The following is a 21,897-nucleotide window of genomic DNA, read 5'->3' as shown; positions in this document are numbered from 1 at the left end:
ATTATTGTATTTACACACGTATTTTGCATAATTTGCGTATTAACCTAACCAGAAACTAATAAACCATACTCTCCCATTTCTGCTGAACAACCCTGGCCCATATCATATTCCCTATTGTGGAATCAGTAGCCCAGATGTTTGCTTGAAACGGCCATAAAACGGAGGTGGGGGATGGGGAGTCTTGTATCATATTAATGGTTCCACATCAGCTAAAACTCGCATTTTGTCCCTGTTCTCGAGCCCCTGTCCCCGCCCCCGGCTTTGCGCAGGCGCCAGCCTTCCCCTCCCCCCAAGTCCCTCTTCCCGCCCGACGAGCCCGGGCTCAGAGCACAAAAGGCCTCACTAGCCGGCGTCCCGCGTTGCCCTTGGCAACCATTGAGCAGCGTCTTGCCCTCCTGCGACCCTAAGATGAGAGAGTAAACGGGGCCCCCATTGGCTGGCCGGGGAAGACGAGCCAATCGGAGAAGGGGGTATAGGGAGGCGGCTGAACGAGGTTGTGGGGGTAGGAAGCTAGGGTTAGAGGCAACCGGTGAGACTAGAACCCCGAACGTGGTCGGTTGGAGCAAATATGTCCCTCCGGAGGCACATTGGGAACCCTGAGGTGAGGGCCAGGTCCCGGCCGGAGAGCCGGAGGGGGCGGGCGCACCGGAAAAGACTCCATGTGGGCAGGGAAGAGCAGCCAGCGACTTCCGCCGCCCGGAAGGCGGGAAGGGGCCGGCGTGAGGAGGGGTCGGGGTGCAGGGGCGGAACGGGGAGGCACTGGGGGCCGCGGGGCCGTGTTCAGGACCCTGTGGTAAGGAGCGAACGCACGCCAGTACTTGTGGCTGCGAGGAGCGAAGTACACAAAGACACGGCCCTTGCCCTCAAATGGCTTACAGTCTCGGAGTGACAGTTACAAAACAGAAAAGACAAAGGAACCGCTGCACACTAATGGCACGTGATGAAAGCCAGCCAGCATCTCTGATCGTGGGGATACAGGAAGAGCAGGAGTAAGCTGACCAAACGTTTGGAAAACGGGCAAAATAGGACATTAGGCTTACCCCTCTCTCCATAGGACCCTTCAGTTTCTTCGTCTGTTTCACCCCTAGTCCCCTGCTGCATTTGTGGCAGTTTTAACAAACGTTATTGGACTTCTACCGTGCATTAGGTGCTAGATGTACAAAGAAGACAAGGCCTCTGTCTTTTAATAAATTGCGTCTACTGGGCCGGGCGCAGTGGCTCAGCCTTTGGGATCACAGCACTTTGGGAGGCCGAGGTGGGCGGATCACGAAGTCATAAGTTCGAGACCAGCCTGGCCAACATCGCGAAACCCTGTCTCTACTAAAAATACAAAAATTAGCCGGGCTTGGTGGTGGGGCGCCTGTAATCCCAGCTACTCGGGGGGCTGAGGCAAGAGAATCGCTTGAACCGAGGAAGTGGAGGTTCCAGTGAGCCGAGATCGTGCCATTGCACTCCAGCCTGGGCGATAAGACCAAGACTCTGTCTCAAAAAAAAAAAACAATAAATAAATTGCATCTAGTGAAGGAGACTATGAACAAAATTTGAGTACAGTGTGGTCGAGGAGCAAGATGTTATGAGAAAATAGGTAGGACTCAACTGAGAGACTGAGAGAAGGGTTGTGGAGATGAAAGGGGTGGCAAGGCCATTCATTAGCCAGGTGAAGCAGCATCCCAGGTAGAACAGCGCAAGTGAAGGTAAGGAGTGTCTGAACTCCTAACAGGCCCCTGTAGCTTTCTCTGTTTTGCTGAGGTTCTTAGCCTTTATCCCAAATAGGAGTTGTAACTGTTTCATCTCTTGGTGACTGCCTGGTACTATGTTGAGAAAGTTGTAAGGCTGAGTCTAAGTTCTGCAAGAGAGCCATGGTCAATTAGTAATGTCTGAATGCTGCATGATCTCGCTTATATGTGGCATCTTAAAAAGTCCAGCTCATAGAATTAGAGAGTAGAATGGTGGTTACCAGAGCCTGGAGGGTTGGGGGAAGGAGGTAGAAATGGGAAGATGTTGATCCAAGGGCATAAAGTTACAGTTAAACAGGAGTAATAGTTTTTGAGATCTCTGGCACAGCATGGTGACTATAGTTAATAATTACAGCAGACTCAACACTCCCAGTAGAAAATCCATGTATAACTTTTTACTCCCCTCCCCACTGCAAAAAAAACTTAACTACTGATAGCCTACTATTGACTGGAAGGCTTACTGATAACAGAAACAGTTGATTGACATATTTTGTATGTTGTATGTATTAAATACTGAATTCTTAGGTGGAGGAAAGATTATTATTAAGAAAATCATAAGGAAGAGAAAATATATTTACTATTCATTAAGTGGCAGTGTATCATCATAAACATCTTCATCCTAATTGTCTTCATGCTAAGGAGCAAGGAAAAGGAGGGCTTGGTCTTGCTGCCTTAGGGGTGACAGAGGCAGAAGAAAATCTGGGTATAAGTAGACCTGCACAGTTCAAGCCCATGTTGTCCAAAGTTCAACCATATTGTATATTTCAAAATAGAGTAAATTGTATATTTCATTGAGAGCAAATTTCAAATATCTCACCACAAAAAAATGATAAGTAGGCTGATGGATATGTTAATTAGTCTGATTTAATCATTCCACATCGTGTGTGTGTGTATACCAAAACATCAAATTGTACCCCATAAATGTATACAGTTATGATTTGTCCATCAAAATATTAATAAAAAATGTTAATATTGTCTTTCATGGGGGTAGGAGAGATAGGTGAGGAGAATGGCAGTTTGCCACATATTTATCTTGTTTGCTGGTCAGAATTTGAGAAGTTTTTTGAGTTATTAAGGGAGTGACATGGTCAGATTTGCATTTTAGGCAGATGGCTGTAGCTATATTGTGGAAGATGGGTTTGAGGAGGCTCCAGGACTGGAAATGAGATTGGTTAAGTGGTTACTTTTTTTTCTTTTTTCTTTTTTTTTTTGAGACAGAGTCTCACTCTGTCACCCAGGCTGGAGTGCAGTGGTGAGATCTCAGCTCACTGCAACCTCCACCTCCTGGGCTCAAGCGATTATCCAGCCTCAGCTTCCCGAGTAGCTGAGACTGTGGTGCACACCACCAAATCCCGGCTTATTTTTGTGTATTTTGTAAAGACGGGGTTTTACCATGTTGCCCAGACTGGTCTTGAACTTTTGAGCTCAAAGCCACCCAGCCGCGTTGGCCTCCCAAAGTGCTGGGATTACAGGCATGAGCCACCGCTACTATTTTGATAGAGGTCTAAACTAAGGCCATTGAACTAGGGATGGAATCGAGGATAAATATTTAGGGGGCAAAATCATCAATATTTCCTGATTAGCTTTGAGAGATGTGTGATGGGTGACTTAAGTCTCAGCTTAGACTACTCATTGGTGCTGGCACCATGAATGAGAGCAAGAACATGGGAGGAAGAAAAGGAGGAATAGTTTTAGGTGTGTGGGGAAAGAGGAGCAGGGATGTGTGTGGTTCTGTTTGTGCCCAAGACAAAGATGCCCAGCTACCTCTCTTGTTTGAATAGAGCACAACTTCCAGTAGTTTCTTAAGAAAGAATTCGCAAGAAATAGTCTTTTAAATTTATGTCTAAAATGTTAGGCATGTCTAAAAATATTCTTATTCTACCTTAACATTTATTTGTCAGTGAGTTTGGCTGAGTATAGAATTATTGGTTGAAAATCATCAACATCTTTTTTTTTTTTTTTTTTTTTTTCAGAGTCTTGCTCTGTCGCCCAGGCTGGAGTGCAGTGGTGCAAACGTGGCTCATTATATCCTTGACCTCCTGGGCTCAAATCTCAAATAATCCTCCCACTTCCTGAGTAGCTGGGACCACAGGTGTGCGTCATCGTGCCCAGCTAATTTTTTAATATTTTTTGTAGAGATGGGATCTCCCTGTGTTGCCCAAGAGGGTCTTGAACTCCTGAGCTCAAGCAATCCTACCTTGGACTCCCAAAGTGCTAGGATTACAGGTGTGAGCCACCACAACTGGCCATCATCAGCATCTTGGAAACATTGCTTAGTGGTCTAGTGCCTTGTGTTGTTGTGAGGTCCAAAGCCATTCTGTTGCTTCATGACTAATTCCTCTCAGGAAGCTTGTGGAACCTTTTTTTTGTCCCCAGTGTGACTTTACAAAGATATTTCTGTTTTCACTCATATTGATAGGCACCAGAAATTTATGTCTTTTTAGTCTGTAAAATTTTCTTAACTTTCTCCTATTTTCTCCATCCTCTTTTTCTTGAATTCATTATTCTGATGTTCTCTATTCATATAGATAACCTATATGACTAGTTCTCTGATTTTCCTAACTTTCATCTCCTGTTTCCCTCATCTTTGTCTTTCTGCTCCCTTTGGGAGATTTAACTTTATTTAACTTTTATCTTCCAATCCTTTTTAGTTTTTAATTTCTGCCGTCATGTTTTTAATTTTTTTTTTTTTGAGAGAAAGTCTCACTCTGTTGCCCAGGCTGGAGTGCAGTGGCACGATTTCGGCTCACTACAACCTCCGCCTCCCAGGTTCAAGCGATTCTCCTGCCTCAGCTTCCCAAGTAGCTGGGATCACAGGCACCCGCCACCATGCCCAGCTAATTTTTTTTTGTATTTTTAGTAGAGATGGGGTTTTACCACGTTGGTCAGGCTGGTCTTGAACTCCTGACCTCAAGCCATCACCTGCCTCGGCCTTCCAAAGTGATGGGATTACAGGTGTGAGCCATCATGCCTGGCCCATGTTGTTAATTTTTAAGAGCTCTGTTTTTTTGCTCTGTTGTACTTTTAAAACACATTTTGTTTCTAAACAAGTGTAGATTCACAGAAAGTTGCAAAAAAAAAAAAATAGTACAAAGAGGTTCTATGTATCCCTCACTCATTTTTCGCCGATGATTATATTTTACTTGAGTACTATACAATATCAAACTGGAAAACTGAAATTTGTACAATGTATGTATAGTTCTAGGCCATTTTATCACTTGTGTAGATTTAATCAAGATTTGCACATATGTAGATTTGCAATCAAGATAAAGAACTATTGTATTACTAGAAATAATCTCCAAGCTACTCTTCTAGTCACACCTACTTTCTTCCCTCTCATCGTCTTAACCCTGGGTAACCATCTCCATAATTTTATCATTTTGACAATGTTACATAAATGGAATCATACAGTATGTGACCTTTTGAGATTGGCTTTTTTTTTTTTCACTCAAGATAATGTCCTTGAGTTGCATACAAGTTGTTGCATGTATCAGTAGTTCATTCTTTCTGATTCCTGATCGGTATTCTGTGATATGAATGTACAGCAGTTTTTTTGTTTTGTTTTGTTTTTTGAGATGGAGTCTTACTCTATCACCTAGGCTGGAGTGCAGTGGTGCCATCTTGGCTCACTGCAACCTCTGCACCTGGGTTCAAGCAGTTCTCCTGACTCAACCTCCCGAGTAGCTGGGATTACAGGTGCCTGCCACTGCGCCTGGCCTATTTTTTGTATTTTTAGTAAAGATAGCATTTCACCATCTTGACCAGGCTGGTCTTGAACTCCTGACCTCATGATCCACCAGCCTTGGCCTCCCAAAGTGCTGGGAGTACAGGCGTGAGCTACCATGCCTGGCCCGTACAGCAGGTTTTTTAACCATTCAACTAGTATAGGACATTTTGGTTGTTATCAGTTTTGGGCTATTACAAATAAAGATAACATTTGGGTATAACTCTTTGTGTGGATGTTAATTTTCATTTATCTGGGATAAACGCCCAGGAGTACAATTGCTGGGTTGTATGGTAAACATATACTTAGTTTTATTAGATACTGCCAAACTTTTCTAAAGAGGCTATACCATTTTACATTCCTGCCAACGGTGTATGAGAGATTCAGTTTTTGCATACTCTGGGCAACATTCAATACTGTCAATATTTTTTATTTTAATGGTTATAATAGATGTGTAGTGCCATCTCATTGTGGTTTTAAGTTGCATTTCCCTAATGGATACAAAGCACATCTTTTCATGTGCTTATCTGTCATCCATATATCCTCTTCAGTAAAATATCTCTTTGTGTCTTTTGCCTATTTTCTATTTTTCTTAACTGTTGAGTTTTTGTTTCCTTTTGTGTTGGTGATGACTGTAAATATTATTGCAAAACAAGGAAATGTAGGATTATATTTCCTTTCTTACTGCTTTTTGTTTTTTCCTGGAGTTTCTGTTTGCCTTTATTTTTAATTCTATACTTTTAATGAATAATTCAGGGCATTTTCTCATATCACTACTTATTATGTTTTCATAGTTATCTTTTCCAAAACCGTCTCTATACATTTGGACATGTGGGTGATTGAGGGAAGAAGAGAAATATAAGAGTTTTATTTTGTAGTTTTGTTTTACATAAATGTTATAACATTTTTATATATAGTTCTTTGACTTGATTTTTTTTCACTTAACAATATATCCTGGAGATCTTTCCATGTCAGAAAAATATACCTCAATGTAATGATTTCCTTTTAACTCTTACCTAAGTATTTGGTGTGATTGTGTCACAGTTTTGTTTATTTGTGTTTTTGTTTTGCTAGTTCTCTAAGACCTCAGTTGTACAAATGGACTGATATGATTTGATTATCCGTATACTTCAGTTATAGACAATTTTGGTTCTTACTGCTTTTATTCCCACTCTTCTCCTTGGACTATAGACATCTGCTCCCATATATTTAATGTATAGCTTTCTAATTCAGCAGCCATATTTTTCTTGTAAAACAGACATTATTTTGTGAGCTTAAAAATTTTACAAAAATAGTGTTATGCTATTTGTATACAATTTGCTTTTATCATGCAAATTATGCTTCAGATCCATCTATGTTGATAAATATGTCCAGTTTATTACTTTAACTATTGTATAGTAATCTAGCATGTGACTAGACCACATTTTATCTATCAGTTTCCCCATGGTGATCATTTAAGTTGTTTTTGATTATTTGCAGTTACAAACACTGTTACAATGAATAGTTTTACTATTGAGTTTTGAAAGCTGTTTATATATTTGAGATAGTAGTCCTTTATTGGATATGTGCTTTGCAAGTATTTCCTCCCAGTCTGTAGCTTATCTTTTCATGTTCGTAACAGGGTCTTTTGTAGAGCAAAAAACAATTTTTTAAAAATGTATTTACTTTTTACATTTTTTTCTGCAACAGCTTTTTTGAGATATAATTCACATAGCATAAACTCACCCATTTCAAGTGTGCAGTTCAGTGGCTTTACTGTATTCACAGAGTTGTGCAATCATCACTGCAATCAATTTTTTTTTTTTTTTTTTTTTTTTGAGGCAGAGCCTTGCTCTGTTGCCCAGGCTGGAGTGCAGTAGTGCAATCTCGGCTCACTGCAACCTTTGCCTCCCAGGTTCAAAGGATTCTCGTACCTTACCCTCCGGAGTAGCTGGAATCACAGGTGCACACCACCACGCCTGGCTAATTTTTTTGTATTTTTAGTAGAAACGGGGTTTTGCTATGTTCACCAGGCTGGTCTTGAACTCCTGGCCGCAAGTGTTCTGCCTGTCTCAGCCTCCCAAAGTGCTGGGATTACAGATGTGAGCCACTGCGTGAGGCCACTGCAGTCAATTTTAGAGCAGTATGGACATGTATTTTAATTTCTTTAATGATAGTTTTCTTAAATGTTCTTTTCCCCTACATGGTCTCTGTTTCTTCCAACTTGCTATTTTTGTTTTGTTGGAGATGTTGTATTACTCAACTTAGGCTGCCATAACAAAATACCACAGACTGGGTGGCTTCAACAACAGAAATTTATTTCTCATGGTTCTGGAGGCTGGAAGTCCAAGATCAGGGTGCCAGCTGATTTAGTTTCTGGTGAGGACTCTTCCTGGCTTGCAGATGGCTACCTTCTTTTTTTTTTGAGACGGAGTCTCGCTCTGTCGCCCAGGCTGGAGTGCAGTGGCGTGATCTCAGCTCACTGCAAGCTCCGCCTCCCGAGTTCACGCCCAGATGGCTACCTTCTTACTATGTCTTCACAGTGGCAGGAGGAGAGAAGGAGTCCTCTAGAGTCTCCTTTTATAAGGACGTTAATACTATTGGATAAGGGTGTGAGCTCACTTTGTTTTAGTTGCCTTCCAAAGGCCCTATCTCCAAATAGTCACATTGGGCTTCAACATAACAAATTTTGAAGGGACACAGTTCAGAATATAGCAGTGTTCTCAGACTTATTTTATTCCTCAGTTGTAAATTTATGTTTTCAAGTAGGAGACTTTATTATTTATTTATTACAAAGACCACATTACAAGTTTCAATCAAGTAGGAGATTTTAAAAGAAGATTGAGATCTCTGTATATTTGAGAGACACTTGCTGATGGTAAGATTTATTATTGAATGATCTTTCTAGGCCATGATTTGGGGGTACCCTCCTCCCAAATCTGTACCTTCCTCTCAGGCTGGCCATTTTCCCCAGAGAACCCCTCCAGTCTCCTGAGGATAAAAGCCTAGTTGAATTCCTGGAGGCATTAGAGCTAGAGACTAAGTCTCAACGTTGGTATTCATTATTCACCTATTAACCCTATTTTCAGTAATGATATCTCTGGCTTTCCCGGTGTGCAGACCTCCCCCTCAAGAAACCTTTTCCAGGGAATAAATCTATAGATATCTGCCAGGACTGGGCAGAGGCAATCATCCAGTGGGTGGCACAGAGAGAGAGGGATTTGGAGATCCAGCTGCTTCTCAAAGGCCCTTAGGCCTTTAACCAGCTTTTGTTTCAGCCACTCCTTCTACTCCCCACTTCTGGAGCTGCCTAAGGCTGTCAATGCCTCAGCCTTTTAAGAATTTGTTCTTTCTCAAGCCTGTAATCCCAGCACTTTGGGAGGCCGAGACGGGCGGATCACGAGGTCAGGAGTTCGAGACCATCCTGGCTAACATGGTGAAACCCTGTCTCTACTAAAAAATACAAAAAACTAGCCGGGCGAGGTGGCTGGCGCCTGTAGTCCCAGCTACTCGGGAGGCTGAGGCAGGAGAATGGCGTAAACCCGGGAGGCGGAGCTTGCAGTGAGCTGAGATCTGGCCACTGCACTCCAGCCCGGGCGACAGAGCGAGATTCCGTCTCAAAAAAAAAAAAAAAAAAGAATTTGTCCTTTGCCTTCCCTGTTGCCCCATACATAGTCTTCAGCTACCTTGAGTCCATCAAGGCATTTTCACTTGTTGATTGACTTTGTAGATTTCAGAATTCTAGTGCTCTATCACTGTCACTTCTCCCACTCTATTTTGGGGGCTTTATGTCCCTAAAATAATATATTTTTAATGAGGTTTTATTGAAGCTTTAAGGAGTGACATTAGATGCATTCATTCATTCGGCTGTGTCCACCCCATAGGTCATAATCTGTATTTTATTTATTTTTTGGGGCATACTTACAAGACCATAAAATAGAGACCTTGTCTGCATTGTTTCATTGGCTGGCATACAATAGTGGTTTCATAAATACTTATTGAACGAGTAAATGAATACACGTCTGAACTGCAGAAGAGAAGTCAAGGCTAAGGTTCAGTATTTGGAAATCAGAAACATATACATGGAATTAAGCCTAAGTGTTAGTCCACAGAGAACTTACAGATTGAGAAGTTGGAATCCTGAGAACACAATAATTAAATGGCTGACAGAGGAATGATCCATTTGTTAATGGAGAATCAGGGGAGAAAGATGTCACTGAAACCAAGGGAATGGAAACTGAAGAAGATGAGGATCTGTAACAGTGTCATATGGCATAGAAAGCTAAAGTAAGTTAAGGACTGTTAAATGTCCATTATATTTAGCAGCTAGGGGATCGCTGATGTTGGTTAGTGCCATAGGAACCTCAGTAGAATGTGGGGACAGCAGCCATGTTGCAATGGATGGATGAGTAAGGTACAAAATACCCAGTGTGGACTTCTTTCTTTCAAGGAGCTTGGCTAGAAGGGAATAAGGGTGGGTCATGTTCCAATTACATATTGGTTTATAATGAATCACCCCATGTTTAGTGGCTTAAAACAGTAATAGTCATTTATTATTAGCTTTTGTAATTCTGAAAGTTGACTTGGCTCAGCTAGACTGGGATTTGTCATGTGGTTTTGCAGACAGACAGGAGCTAGGGCTAGCGTTATCTTGAAGGCTTCATTTACATGTTAGGCCACTGATACAATCTGTTTTCTGCGACCTGAGCTGGGGCTGTTGGCCATATCACCTACGAATAGCCTTTTTTATGTGGCTTGGCCTTCCTCACAGCATAGCTGCTGAGTTCTATGGGCTGCCATAACAAAATACCACAGACTGTGTGGCCCCAAGTGTCCCAAGAGAACCAGGTGGATGGAAGCTGTACTGCCTTTTATGATGTAGCCTCAAAAGTCATCTGACACTGCTTCCCTCATAGTCACAGGCCCCTCCAGATTCAGGAGAGGAAACAGAAGCCCTTCCCTCAGTGGGAGGGGTGTAACGTCATAGTGTAAGTGGGATGGGAAATTTTTTTGTGGCTATCTTGAAAAATACAATCTGCTACAGGTGGTAGCTGCTGAGAAAGTAGGGGCTGCTGCACATGGAGACATGGGTCAAGGTTGGTGTTTGAGATCAGGGTAATTAGACCAGGTTAAACATCCCATTTTAAAAAGTTCTCTAAAAGGCCTATTTTAAATGTGAGATTTCCTTACATGTGGCTGTAGTAAAACTGGTACCCATTCTCTTCATTTTATGGACTTTCTCTCCATAGAAAGTAAGTAGACAGTCTGAACAAAATGTATAATGGTATTTTAAAAAATCTTTTAAGTGTAAATATTATTACATATGTTGCAGTTAAAATACAAACAACTTTGTGAGTCCCATTTGAGAGAGATGGGAAGTTGTGAAAAGCTCATTCATTTTTCGATATTTTCCTTCAGAAAAATCCCATCTTTGACTTCTCATTCTTACCCCTTCTTCTCCAACATCCGTGTGTTCGCAAAGTCCAGTCTTACTTTGCATATGTTAATAATCTTCCAAAATACTGATGAGATTGTGTGGCTCACAGCTCAGTTTTTTTGGCACTTTCCATTGCCTTCAGGACCTAGTCCAGACCACTCAGCCTACATTCAGGCTTCTCCACGTGCAGCCTACCTGTATCTGTCCAGTCTTATATCACAGGGTTCCATATACCAATTATTCTTAACTCTTTTGGGGCTACATACCCCTCTGAAAACTTGGTTAAAACCAAGGACCCTTTCCCCAGAAAAATACACATACACAAAAGTTTGCATAGTGTCATGAGACTCATGGACTTCCTAAATCCCATCAGTGGACCTCATATTAAGAACCTTTGCTGGAGTGAAGATGTACAGTGGTTGTGGGGAATGAGATAATGTAGGCAAAATGCTTAGTGCCTGATGATATAGTGAGCGTTCAATAAATGTTAGCAGCATTACCATGTTTCTTGTTGTTGTTAAATCATCTCCAGCAAATAGAACAATTTGTTGTTCTTTAAACTTGTTTTTAAAGTGGCTTTGCTATTAAAAATTGCTCCACTTGGAATACTTTTGCCATTCCTCCTTCCCACCTTTTTTATCCACAGAAGGTCAACCCTTAAAACATAGCTCCAGTGTCCATTCTTCCATGAAGTCTTTCTTATCACCCCCAGTGGATGAGCAATCTCCTTTGACATTCCTCCCTAGAGCCCTTGATGTCCGTGCTGCCCACGTGGCACCAGCATGCACACTACATATGTTGCTCAGGTCTTCATTTGGCAGGTACTTACGGCTGTTTCATTAGCAGAGGGTCTTGTAGTAGGTACAGAGTTCTACAAGATAGAGCCCCTGTCCCAAGTGCAGGAAGTAAGAAGTGTGAATGGTACAAAGAACTGGGAATATTCAGTCAAGGAAGAGATTTCCATTTCACTGAGGCCTTCAGAGGAATCTTCCCAGAAGATAAGTTTGCCCTGGGTCTTGAAAGTCACGTAGAAGTGAAATAGCTGGGGTGTGGTTGTTAGACGGGGAGGACATTTTCTTTTATGTAAACCCTCAAACAGTCTTTGACATTTTTGGTTGTTTTTAAAGAGCCCTGTAATGATACCACAAACATGAACTTTCTCAACGTCCTGCCTCTTCCAGATGAACTTCATTCTGACCACCTGCCTATCTTATATCTTAAATAGATCCGAAGTTGACCCTGCTGTCTGAGCTCTGGACCTCATCCTCTCCCACTCTCTCCATACTATTTTCAAACTCTCTTATCTTGCCCATTAGCCTGTATACATCCTCAAGTCTCTCCTTTTTTTTTTTTTTTCCAAAACAAAATAACAACAACAGAGATTATTCCTTAGCAACTCTCTTAAGGGAAAATCTTAAGGGAAAAAGAAAAGATCATCCAGCTACTGTCCTCTTTCCTCCTTCGCCTCTCATATGCTTGACCTGCTGTTTTTTGCATCTGCCCCACCAGTTTCCCATAGCTGCTTCCACCAGGGCCATCAACAGTGTTCTGGTGTGCTACATTCAAATTCACTTTTCTCGGTCTCTTACCTGAACAGCATTCTTGTTCACTTGTTCATACTTGACCTCTTGTTCTCTGACTTGACAGCATTGTTCACTGTTGGCCATTCCCTTCTTCCTGATTTAATTTTCATGACCCACTTTTGTATGGCCTCTTCTGAGTTTCATCCAAGGTGCCTCTCCTCCACCTGACCTTAAATGTTGGGGTTTTTCAGTTCTGCACTCTCCCCAGGATGATTTTGTCCATTTCCACGGCTTCCTCTGCTGCCTGTATGCTGACAACTACCAAATCTTGTTTTTTTCTAGCCCAGGTATCTCTCCTGATTTCTAGACCCAAATAGACAACTAGATACTTCCATTTTGTTTTTTGGGGTTTTTCTTTTTAGCGAGAATGTCGCTCTGTCAGACAGGCTGGTTTGCAGTGGCAGGAACATGGCTCACTGCAGCCTTGACCTGGGCTCAAGGGATCTTCCTACCCCAGCCTGCTGAGCAGCTGGGACCACAGTCACATGCCACCATGCCCAGCTAATTTTTATTTTTTATTTTTTATTTTTTTTTGTGGAAGCAAAGTCTTCCTGTGTTGCCCAGGCTGGTCTTGAACTCCTGGGCTCAAGTGATCCTCCCACCTCGGCCTCCCAAATTAATGGGATTACAGGTGTGACCCACTGTGCCCGGCCGATAGTTCCATTTTGGACAAGCCACAGATATCTCATACTCAACATGCTCCACCTGACCATATTATGTTTTTAATATGTGCTTCCTCCTTAACTCCCTTTTTTGGAGAATGATATCACTGTCCTGTTACTACATGAGTCAATTTTAAATTATATTGATTTAACATTTTAAAGATATCTTGAAACGGTCTCTTCCTCTTCATCTTTATTGCCACTTCCTTAGGACTACAGATCCTCTTAGCACAACAGCCTTTCAACTGATTTTCATGCCTCCTTTCTTGACTCATATTCTCCATATTGCTCCCAGGGTCACCTTTCTAAAACGGAAATATAATCTTGTCACTCTTCCTTCAAACTTCTCCAGTGACCCCCTCATCATCTTCACCACCCTGGGCACTATTGGCATTTGGGCTCATTCCTTGTGGTGGGGCTGTCTGTAATTGTAGGGTATTTAGCAGCACCCCGGGCTCTACCCACTAAGATGCCAGTAGCACCTCCTACCACCCAGTTGGGACAGCCAAAAATGCCTCTAGACATTGACAGATGTTTCTGGGGGCACAAGGAGCAAAATGGTACCTGTTCGAGATCCACTGATCTATAGGATGAAACCCGAGTTTTTTTAAACATGTATGCGAGGCTTTTTGTGATCTGCCCCTGCTGCCTCTCCAGCATCGTTTGTCCCCGTATTGCCCGCTGTGCTCCAGGCAGGCCAGTTACTGTTAGATTCCTGAAAACTGTTGGTACTCCCTCGAGACTCCTCTCTTTCGCCATGCTTTTCCCTCACCAGAAACCCCGTAGCTCCCACCCACTACTCCTTTAGCTTGACTAACCTCCTTAACCCTCAGAATTCAGCTCGGAAGTGACCCTTCAAGAAACAGTTCTTGACTCTTTTAACCTGGATTAGATGCCAATCTGATGTGCTTTTGTCACACCCCTTCCTTCCCTTTCCTTGTTCCTCATGCAGCCTCATGTCTGTTTATCCCCTTGTCTGTCTTCCCAGCAGTCAGTGAAAGCTGGATGGCAAAGACTGTGTTTTTCACCTCTCTGTCCTCAGCACAGAGGCTTGCCCCTAGTAGGCACCCAGTAAATGTCCACTGAATGAATGGTTGGTGCTCAATAAGTCTTTGTTCAATGAACAGTCTTCCTTGAAAACAGCTTCTTTTTTCAGCTTCTTCACTTTCCACCATTCCATCCTGTTTATGTAATTGAAAGAAAGCCAGTTGGTCAGTAGGTCAAGAAGCAGTCACCCCACAAAGCAAGAATTTTAAAGAAAAAAAAGTATGTCCATCCCATAAAAATCTATGGTGCTCGGCTTGCAGTGGAGCGCAAATAGTTTTACATTGCGGTTGGTACTAGAAAGACAGGAACAAGAAATTGGACTGCAGTGGGAACACAGAAAAGAAACTACATTTTTTCTCCTGCAGCATATGGATTTCTCATTAGTCTATGTAAGGGAAAACCGGGGGCGGTAAGGGCTCAGCCACTGCAGCTGTCCACACTCTCTCCCCTCATCATTCTGCTGCCACCACACCTGGTCCCCAGAGACACCCTCACTTCTTAGCTATTTTGGCTTAGGTATGGACAAATCCCCTTGGTTCAGCAGAGACTAGCCTGGAATTTTTAAAAGAAACTTTGCTAGGAAACTAATGGGAAAAACAAAACAAAAGTAAAAACAGGAAATAGAGTATAGAAATGATAAAAAAAAAAAAAAGTACAGAGTGCAGAAAAAAAATCCCTTAGCCTAAGATAACTGCAATCTAGTATTAGCATTACTTGACTCCCTGTTTTTTTTCTTTGTTTGTTTGTTTCATTTTGCCATGATATTGTCTGTCTCTGGGGAATTTGTATTGAAGTCCCACTTTTCGGTCTTTGGATGTTTTCCATCTTTTGCTCAAGAATCTGCTCTGTCTTCCTCTAGGGAAGAAATTGAAATTGGTGTTATTTTCTCATATAGACAAGTTACTGATTTTCTCATATAGACAAATTACTTTCTCATATAGACAAGTTACTGATCATTTGGAGAAACAAGCTTTCCAACCTTTTTCTAAGGATAAAATAGCTCAATGGTTCCAAACACAATCTGAGGACAGATGCTAAGAGTTGATGATAAAGCTGTGACTTGCCTGGGGCGAAGTGAAAATCATAATGTCATGAATGGTTTTTAATGACACTGAAGGACTAACCCTTTCACTCTGGGCTTTTTTTTCTTTACCTTTTAGATGTTAAAATAGCAGATGTTGTGAGGCTTTTGCTTTGGTTTTGTTTTTTTATGTCCTTGGCAATATTAAAAGGTGATAACTGTAGGTGCCTCTAGTTTTAAAAAATTCTCCCTGGTCCTGAAATCTAAAACTCTGGACAACAGATATTTTGTAAGACACTAAAGTATCCCATATTGTTTGTATGCTTTGTGGGTCATTTGAACCATTATTTTATAGGTAAATGTTTATTTTGCAATCCTCCCGACAGAGTATTGCTGTGGTTAACCGTTTTCAAAGGCAAAGGATGCAGTTTTTGTAAGTCCGATGTTCTCATCTAAGGAACCAGATAGTTGCTGTAGTACAATCTTCATTTTCGGTATTCACTTATTCACTGAATATCAATAAATGTACTTACCATGCACTAGGTCCTAAGCAAATGCAAATATGAGTAAGTCATTGCCCCTGCCTTCAGGGAAATCCTAGACTAGGGAAGAAGATTGAGGTTTAAACAATGGAGCGGGCTGTGAGTATTCTGGGAGCCAGGAAGAAGAAAGTGCCTAGTTCTGTACTGGATAGCTTTACAGAGGAAATACATTTTGCCCAAGGAGTAGTGAAGAAAAGGCATTCTAGGCAGACATCTGCAGAGACTGGCAACCTGAATGAGTGTGCTGCATTAAGGAGACGTTCCCAGCAACTTCAACATGGGAACATGAGGAAGGGTGGCAGAAGATAAAGCCGAAAAGGCATTGCGGTAATTTCATATTCCACAGCTACCTGTTATTGAGGAAAGGACTTTCATACCTGCAGGCCAGAAAAAGGCCTGAGCAAGAAAGCACTATTTCATGATACCTTTATTCATTAGCTTCTCCTCACTTAATGGCTTTCACAATCGCCACTGTAATTTAATGTGGGTTAATGTCTTATGCTTGGATTCAAAGAGTTAACTACCAGAGAGCAGCACAAATGAGACCTGACATATGCATTTTTGCTGAACCTAAACTTGCACTGAGCCCCAGGTGAGCCTCAGCTGCCATGAGAGCAGATGCCATGGTCGACATCCCTGGAGCTACAGACTTGGGAGCAGCAGGGGCCTGCCCACCTGGGGCCTGGCCTGCCCACATCTTTAGCACTGTGCTTAGGGCTGGATCCCTGCAGGGGAGAGATGGATAAAATCTCAGGGGTGTCCAGAGAAAATGGCCTAGAAACCATCATAAAGAAAGTGAAATGAAACAGGGTCAGGATGACTGCCTTTGGTCATCTTAACACATTTCTTGAGACAGAGGCAGATGACTTACAGTGGGTTGCAGCAGTGGACTGAAAGAAAATTAGAAAGACTGATTTGGGCTCAATGTAAGAAATATTTTTTTTTTTTTTTTTGAGACAGAACCTCGCTCTATCACCCAGGCTGGAGTGCAGTGGCGTGATCTCAACTCACCGCAACCTCTGCCTCCCGGGTTCAAGTGATTCTTCTGCCTCAGCCTCCCAAGTAGCTGGGACTATAGGTGCGCATCACCACGCCCGGCTAATTTTTGTATTTTTAGTAGAGATAGGGTTTCACCGTGTTGGCCAGAATGGTCTCGATCTCCTGACCTTGTGATCCACCTGCCTCAGCCTCCCAAAGTGTTGGGATTGCAGGCATGAGCCACGGCCCCCGGCCAAGAAATAATTTTTTAGGAGCTTTTTTTTTTTTTCTTCTTATCATGTAAGATGAGTTGCTCTGAGATGAGTTTGACGAAATATGGAAGTTTTCTGACAGGAACAAGATAAATATATTCAGCTATGGAAATGCTGTTGAAAAAAATCCTATGTTGAAAAGACAATTGGACCTCGGGAGCTCATTCCATCTTTTTTTTTTTTTTTTTTTGAGTTGGAGTCTCGCTCTATCACCCAGGCTGGAGTGCAGTGGCGTGATCTCAACTCACCGCAACCTCTGCCTCCCGGGTTCAAGTGATTCTTCTGCCTCAGCCTCCCAAGTAGCTGGGACTATAGGTGCGCATCACCATGCCTGGCTAATTTTTGTATTTTTAGTAGAGATGGGGTTTCACCATGTTGGCCAGGCTGACCTCAAACTCCTGACCTTAGGTGACCCGCCGACCTTGGCCTCCCAAAGTGCAGGGATTACAGGCCTGAGCCACCATGCCTGGCCCCATCTTTAATTTCTAAGAAATTTTACCTTTTTTTTTTTTCCATTTTTTGAGTATTGACTCCTGATTTTACCACCCTTATCCTTACATTAACCCAATTAATTGTGAATTTCCTTGTTTTTTAGTATCTGATGAAAAGGATACCACAGAACCCAAGATACCAGCATGTCAAATCAAGACTGGACACTGGTGAGTAAAGATTAGAAAATTAGAATTTAAAAAAATCCAATAGCTAATTATTGACAGAAAGCAACCCTACATATCTGGTATAAACCACAGCTAAAAGTTTCTAACTATTTTGCCTGATGTCTTTCTGGGCTCAGGATTTATCCTTGAAAGATGTTTTTCAGAGTATCAGTAAAAATTTATATTTACATAATTTAGCTTATTATTCCTTACCACATAAGAAATATTGTAAACTGAGAAAATGAAATTCTAGAAATCAAAACCATTGTTCAATAAGTTTCAGGGCTTTAGCTAAATAAATATCAGGAGATCAGCCTCTATTTTGGAATACCTTAAGTATATTCCTTTAAACTGGCAGTAATAGATTAGACACATGCATATTTGTTCAGTGCAGTGTTTGCAAAGTGCTGACCATATGCCAAGTTATGGACCATGAGAGATGTAAAGATGAGTATGAATTGTGTTTTTTTTTTTTTTAGTTAAAGAGTTTAGATCCAAGTGGAGGCAGACAGACTTGAATGAGTAACCAAAATACCAGTCAGAATTTAATTAGTGCTGCAGTGCAGGTAAAATGAACTGCTTATTTCCACGCTGTTCCCATTTTTCAGTGTTGTGATAGACTGCTGCACAGACCCTAATGGATTTTCTGTCTTGTGGGGTTTTGGTTGTTTGTTTTTGTTTTCTTCAACCTTTTAAAGCCCGTTGTGGAAAATTCACGTGATTAAAATGGTTTCGCTAGTGGATTGGGGTACTGTATGCCTTTAGCAATACCGAATTTTCCACCAGCAACCTCAAGACAATTGAGAAAAGTAAATGACGATGTTGACTTGGTTTAAATCATTTTGTTTATTTTGTTTCTCTTTCTCCAGTCTCCTTCAAAAAATCATTGGTTTCTTCATATAAAATAGACTTAAAGTCAGTGTTTTAAATTCACCTCATTTGCAGATGCTATTTCTTGGTACCCTTCATTCCGACATTTCCATGCCGTACAGATATTTATCCTTGCAAATATCCTGTTTGATGGGCAGGTGAAAATATTATCTCTGTCTTAGAAGAGGAGGAAATTGTGGCACGGGGATTTTGTGATTTATTCGGAGTTCAATAAAGGAGATAGAACTAGGATTATATACAGGATGAGGAAGTCAATATTGGAGATCTGGTGCCAAGTCTGGTGTACTGTTTCTTAGGCCGTACTGTTCCTGTATTTCCCCCAAGCCTTGTTTCTTCTGCCACAAAAACCCTCAACTCTTTCATCTCTACCCATCTAACCCCTAATTGCAACTGTGATCCATCCTTCTGAAGTAAGTGATTCTGTGAGGTAAGCACCTAGATTTAAAATGCTGTATTTTTTCTGAGGAGTCTAAATATTATTTTATAGACTACTATAAAGGAGGAATTTCTTTTGGAATCTGTATGCTTTCTTATAATTAAAACTTTAAGAGCTGAGGTTTATTTCAGATATATAGATTTGTCTATGCCTTCATAGTTTTTTTTTTTTTTTTTTTGTCTCCTGGAAATTAAACTGAGATTTGTGAAGGACAGCTCCCTTCTTCCTCTTTAATTTCTCAATTCATAACCAGAATTTGACTCAATAATGGTGCCTAAGATTAATTTCATTTTTTTGATATTGAGATAAAAGTATATCTGCTTTTTATAATATATATTAAATACGTATGTCCTTTTATATCCTGAGATTTTTAAACTGGTTTTTTGGTTAACTTTTAATTTCAACATAATTGTAGATGCATATATATTTTGTAGACAATAATGCAGAAAGATTCCATGTGTACTTTACCCAGTTTCCCATAGAGGTAACATTTTGCAAAACTATAATGCACTAATCACAACTGTGATATTGACATTTGATACATATAGTCAAGATACAGAACATTTCCATCACCACACGGATTCCTTATGTTGCCCTTTTATAGCCACATCCACTTTCTACTTCCACCCCTTTCTTAGCCCCTGCAATCACCAGTCTGTTCTACACTGCTATAATTTTGTCATTTCACAAATGCTGTATAAGTGGAATCATACAGTATGCAACCTTTTGGATTGGATTTTTCACTTAGCATAATTTTCTGGATATTCATCCAGGTTGTTGCACGTATCAGTAATTTGTTCCATTTTATTAATGGCTGGTATTCCATGATATGAATGTACCAGGTTTAATTAACCGTTCACTTGTTGAAGGACATCGGGGTTGTTTCTACTTTTTGGTTATTAAAGTAAAAGTGCTATAAACACTCATGCACATAGTTTTGTTTGAACCTAAATCTTCATTTCTCTGGGTTAAGTGCTCAGGAGTACAATTGCTGGTCAGAATGTACTTGCCCATGTAGTTTTTTAAGAAAATGCCAAGCTGTTTTTTAAAGTGACCATACCATTTTACATTCCCACCAGCAGTGGATGAATGATTCATTTTCTCCACATCCTTGTCAGCATTTGGTGGTGTCACCAGCTTTTATTTTGGCCGTTCTGATAGCTGTGATTGTTTTGTTTTTTGAGACGGAATCTTACCCCGTCACCCAGGCTGGAGTGCAGTGGCATGATCTTGGCTCACTGCAACCTCTGCCTCCCGGGTTCAGGCAATTCTCCTGTCTTAGCCTTGCAAGTAGCTGGAATTACAGGTGCTCACCACCATGCCTGGCTAATTTTTGTATTTTTAGTAGAGATAGGGTTTCGTCATGTTGGCCAGGCTTGTCTCAAACTCCTGCCTTAAGTGATCCACCCGCCTTGGCTGGAATTACAAGCGTGAGCCACCGCACCCAGCCCATTGCAGTTTTAATTTGCATTTTCCTGTGGTAATGGTGAATATCTTTTCATGTGCTTATTTGATTTCTGTATACCTTCTTTGGTGAAATACCTGTTCATATCTTTTGCCTATGTTCTAATTAGTTTAGTTGCTTTTTTACTGTTGCGTTTTGAGAGCTCCTTATACATTCTAGCTACTAGTCCTTTGTCAGATATGTGGTTTGCAAATATTTTTTCCTAGTTCATAACTTGTCTTTTCATCCTCCTAACAGGGTCTTTGGAAGAACAAAAGTTTTTAATTTTGATGAGGTCCATTTTATCAGCTTTTCCTTTTATGGATCATGATTTTGTTGTCTAGTCTAAAAAGTCTTTGCCTGGCTTCAATCCCAGTGATTTTTTTTTCTATCATTTTTTTTTTTAAAGTTTTATGTTTAAGTTCGTGATAAACTTTGAGGTAATTTTTTTTTTTTTTTTTTTGACGGAGTCTGGCTCTGTCGCCCAGGCTGGAGTGCAGTGGCCAGATCTCAGCTCACTGCAAGCTCTGCCTCCCGGGTTTACACCATTCTCCTGCCTCAGCCTCCGGAGTAGCTGGGACTACAGGCGCCCGCCACCTCGCCCGGCTAGTTTTTTGTATTTTTTAGTAGAGACGGGGTTTCACCGTGTTAGCCAGGATGGTCTCGATCTCCTGACCTTGTGATCCGCCCGTCTCGGCCTCCCAAAGTGCTGGGATTACAGGCTTGAGCCACCGCGCCCGGCCTGAGGTAATTTTTATATAAGAGATGTGACTCACATCAAGACTAAGTTTTTGCTTATGGATATTCAGTTGGTCTGGTGCCATTTGTTAAAAAGGTTACCTTTTCTCCATTTAATTTTGTGTTCACCTTTATCAAAAATCAGTTGGGCATATTTATGTGGGTCTATTTCTGGGTTCTCTATTCTGATCCCATGATGCATGTGTCTGCCTTCTGCCAATACCATAGTATTGATTACTATAGCTGTATAGTAAATTGGATACTTAAAATTGGTTAGACTGACTATGCCCACTTTCTTTTTTTTTTTTTTTTGAGACAGAGTCTTACTCTGTAGCCCAGGCTGGAGTGCAGTGGTGTGATCTCGGCCCACTGTAACCACTGCTTCCCGGGCTCAAGCAATTCTCCCACCTCAGCCTCCCAAGTAGCTGGGACCACAGGCGGGCGCCACCATGCCCGGTTCATATTTTTGAATTTTTTGGTAGAGATGAGGTTCTACCATATTGGCCAGGCTGGTCATGAACGCCTGACCTCAAGTGATTCACCCACCTCAGCCTCCCAAAGTGCTGAAATTACAGGCGTCTTCTACAGTGCCCAGCCTTTCTTTTTCTTTATACAGTTATTTTAGCTATTTTAATTCCCCTGCCTTTCCATATAAATTTTAGAATAATCGTATTTACATTTACTTTTTAAATGCTGTGATTTTTATAGGAGTTGCATTAAGCCTGTTTATCAACATGGGGAGAATTGACAT

At 41.4% G+C, this 21,897-nt stretch overlaps 1 protein-coding gene across 4 annotated transcripts in view; it reads left to right on the top strand.

The window, feature by feature from the left end:
* The window catches only part of CEP41 (centrosomal protein 41kDa), a 53,368-nt gene that overhangs the window by 873 nt on the left and 30,598 nt on the right, over positions 1 to 21,897 (top strand). For 2 of the 4 annotated variants that reach the window (XM_011939611.1, XM_011939609.1), the window contains exons 1-2: positions 308 to 601; positions 17,577 to 17,640. In XM_011939611.1, the coding sequence (XP_011795001.1) occupies positions 569 to 601; positions 17,577 to 17,640 (97 nt within the window). In that variant the 5' untranslated portion in view covers positions 308 to 568. Of the gene's footprint in view, positions 1 to 307; positions 602 to 17,576; positions 17,641 to 21,897 lie in introns of those variants that run through there. The other 2 variants (XM_011939612.1, XM_011939610.1) reach the window with 2 other exon arrangements.

The sequence above is a fragment of the Colobus angolensis genome, unplaced genomic scaffold (assembly GCF_000951035.1).
Source record: "Colobus angolensis palliatus isolate OR3802 unplaced genomic scaffold, Cang.pa_1.0 Scaffold182, whole genome shotgun sequence".
NCBI classification, from domain to species: Eukaryota; Metazoa; Chordata; class Mammalia; order Primates; family Cercopithecidae; genus Colobus; species Colobus angolensis.
This window is presented reverse-complemented; position numbering and strand designations above follow the sequence as displayed.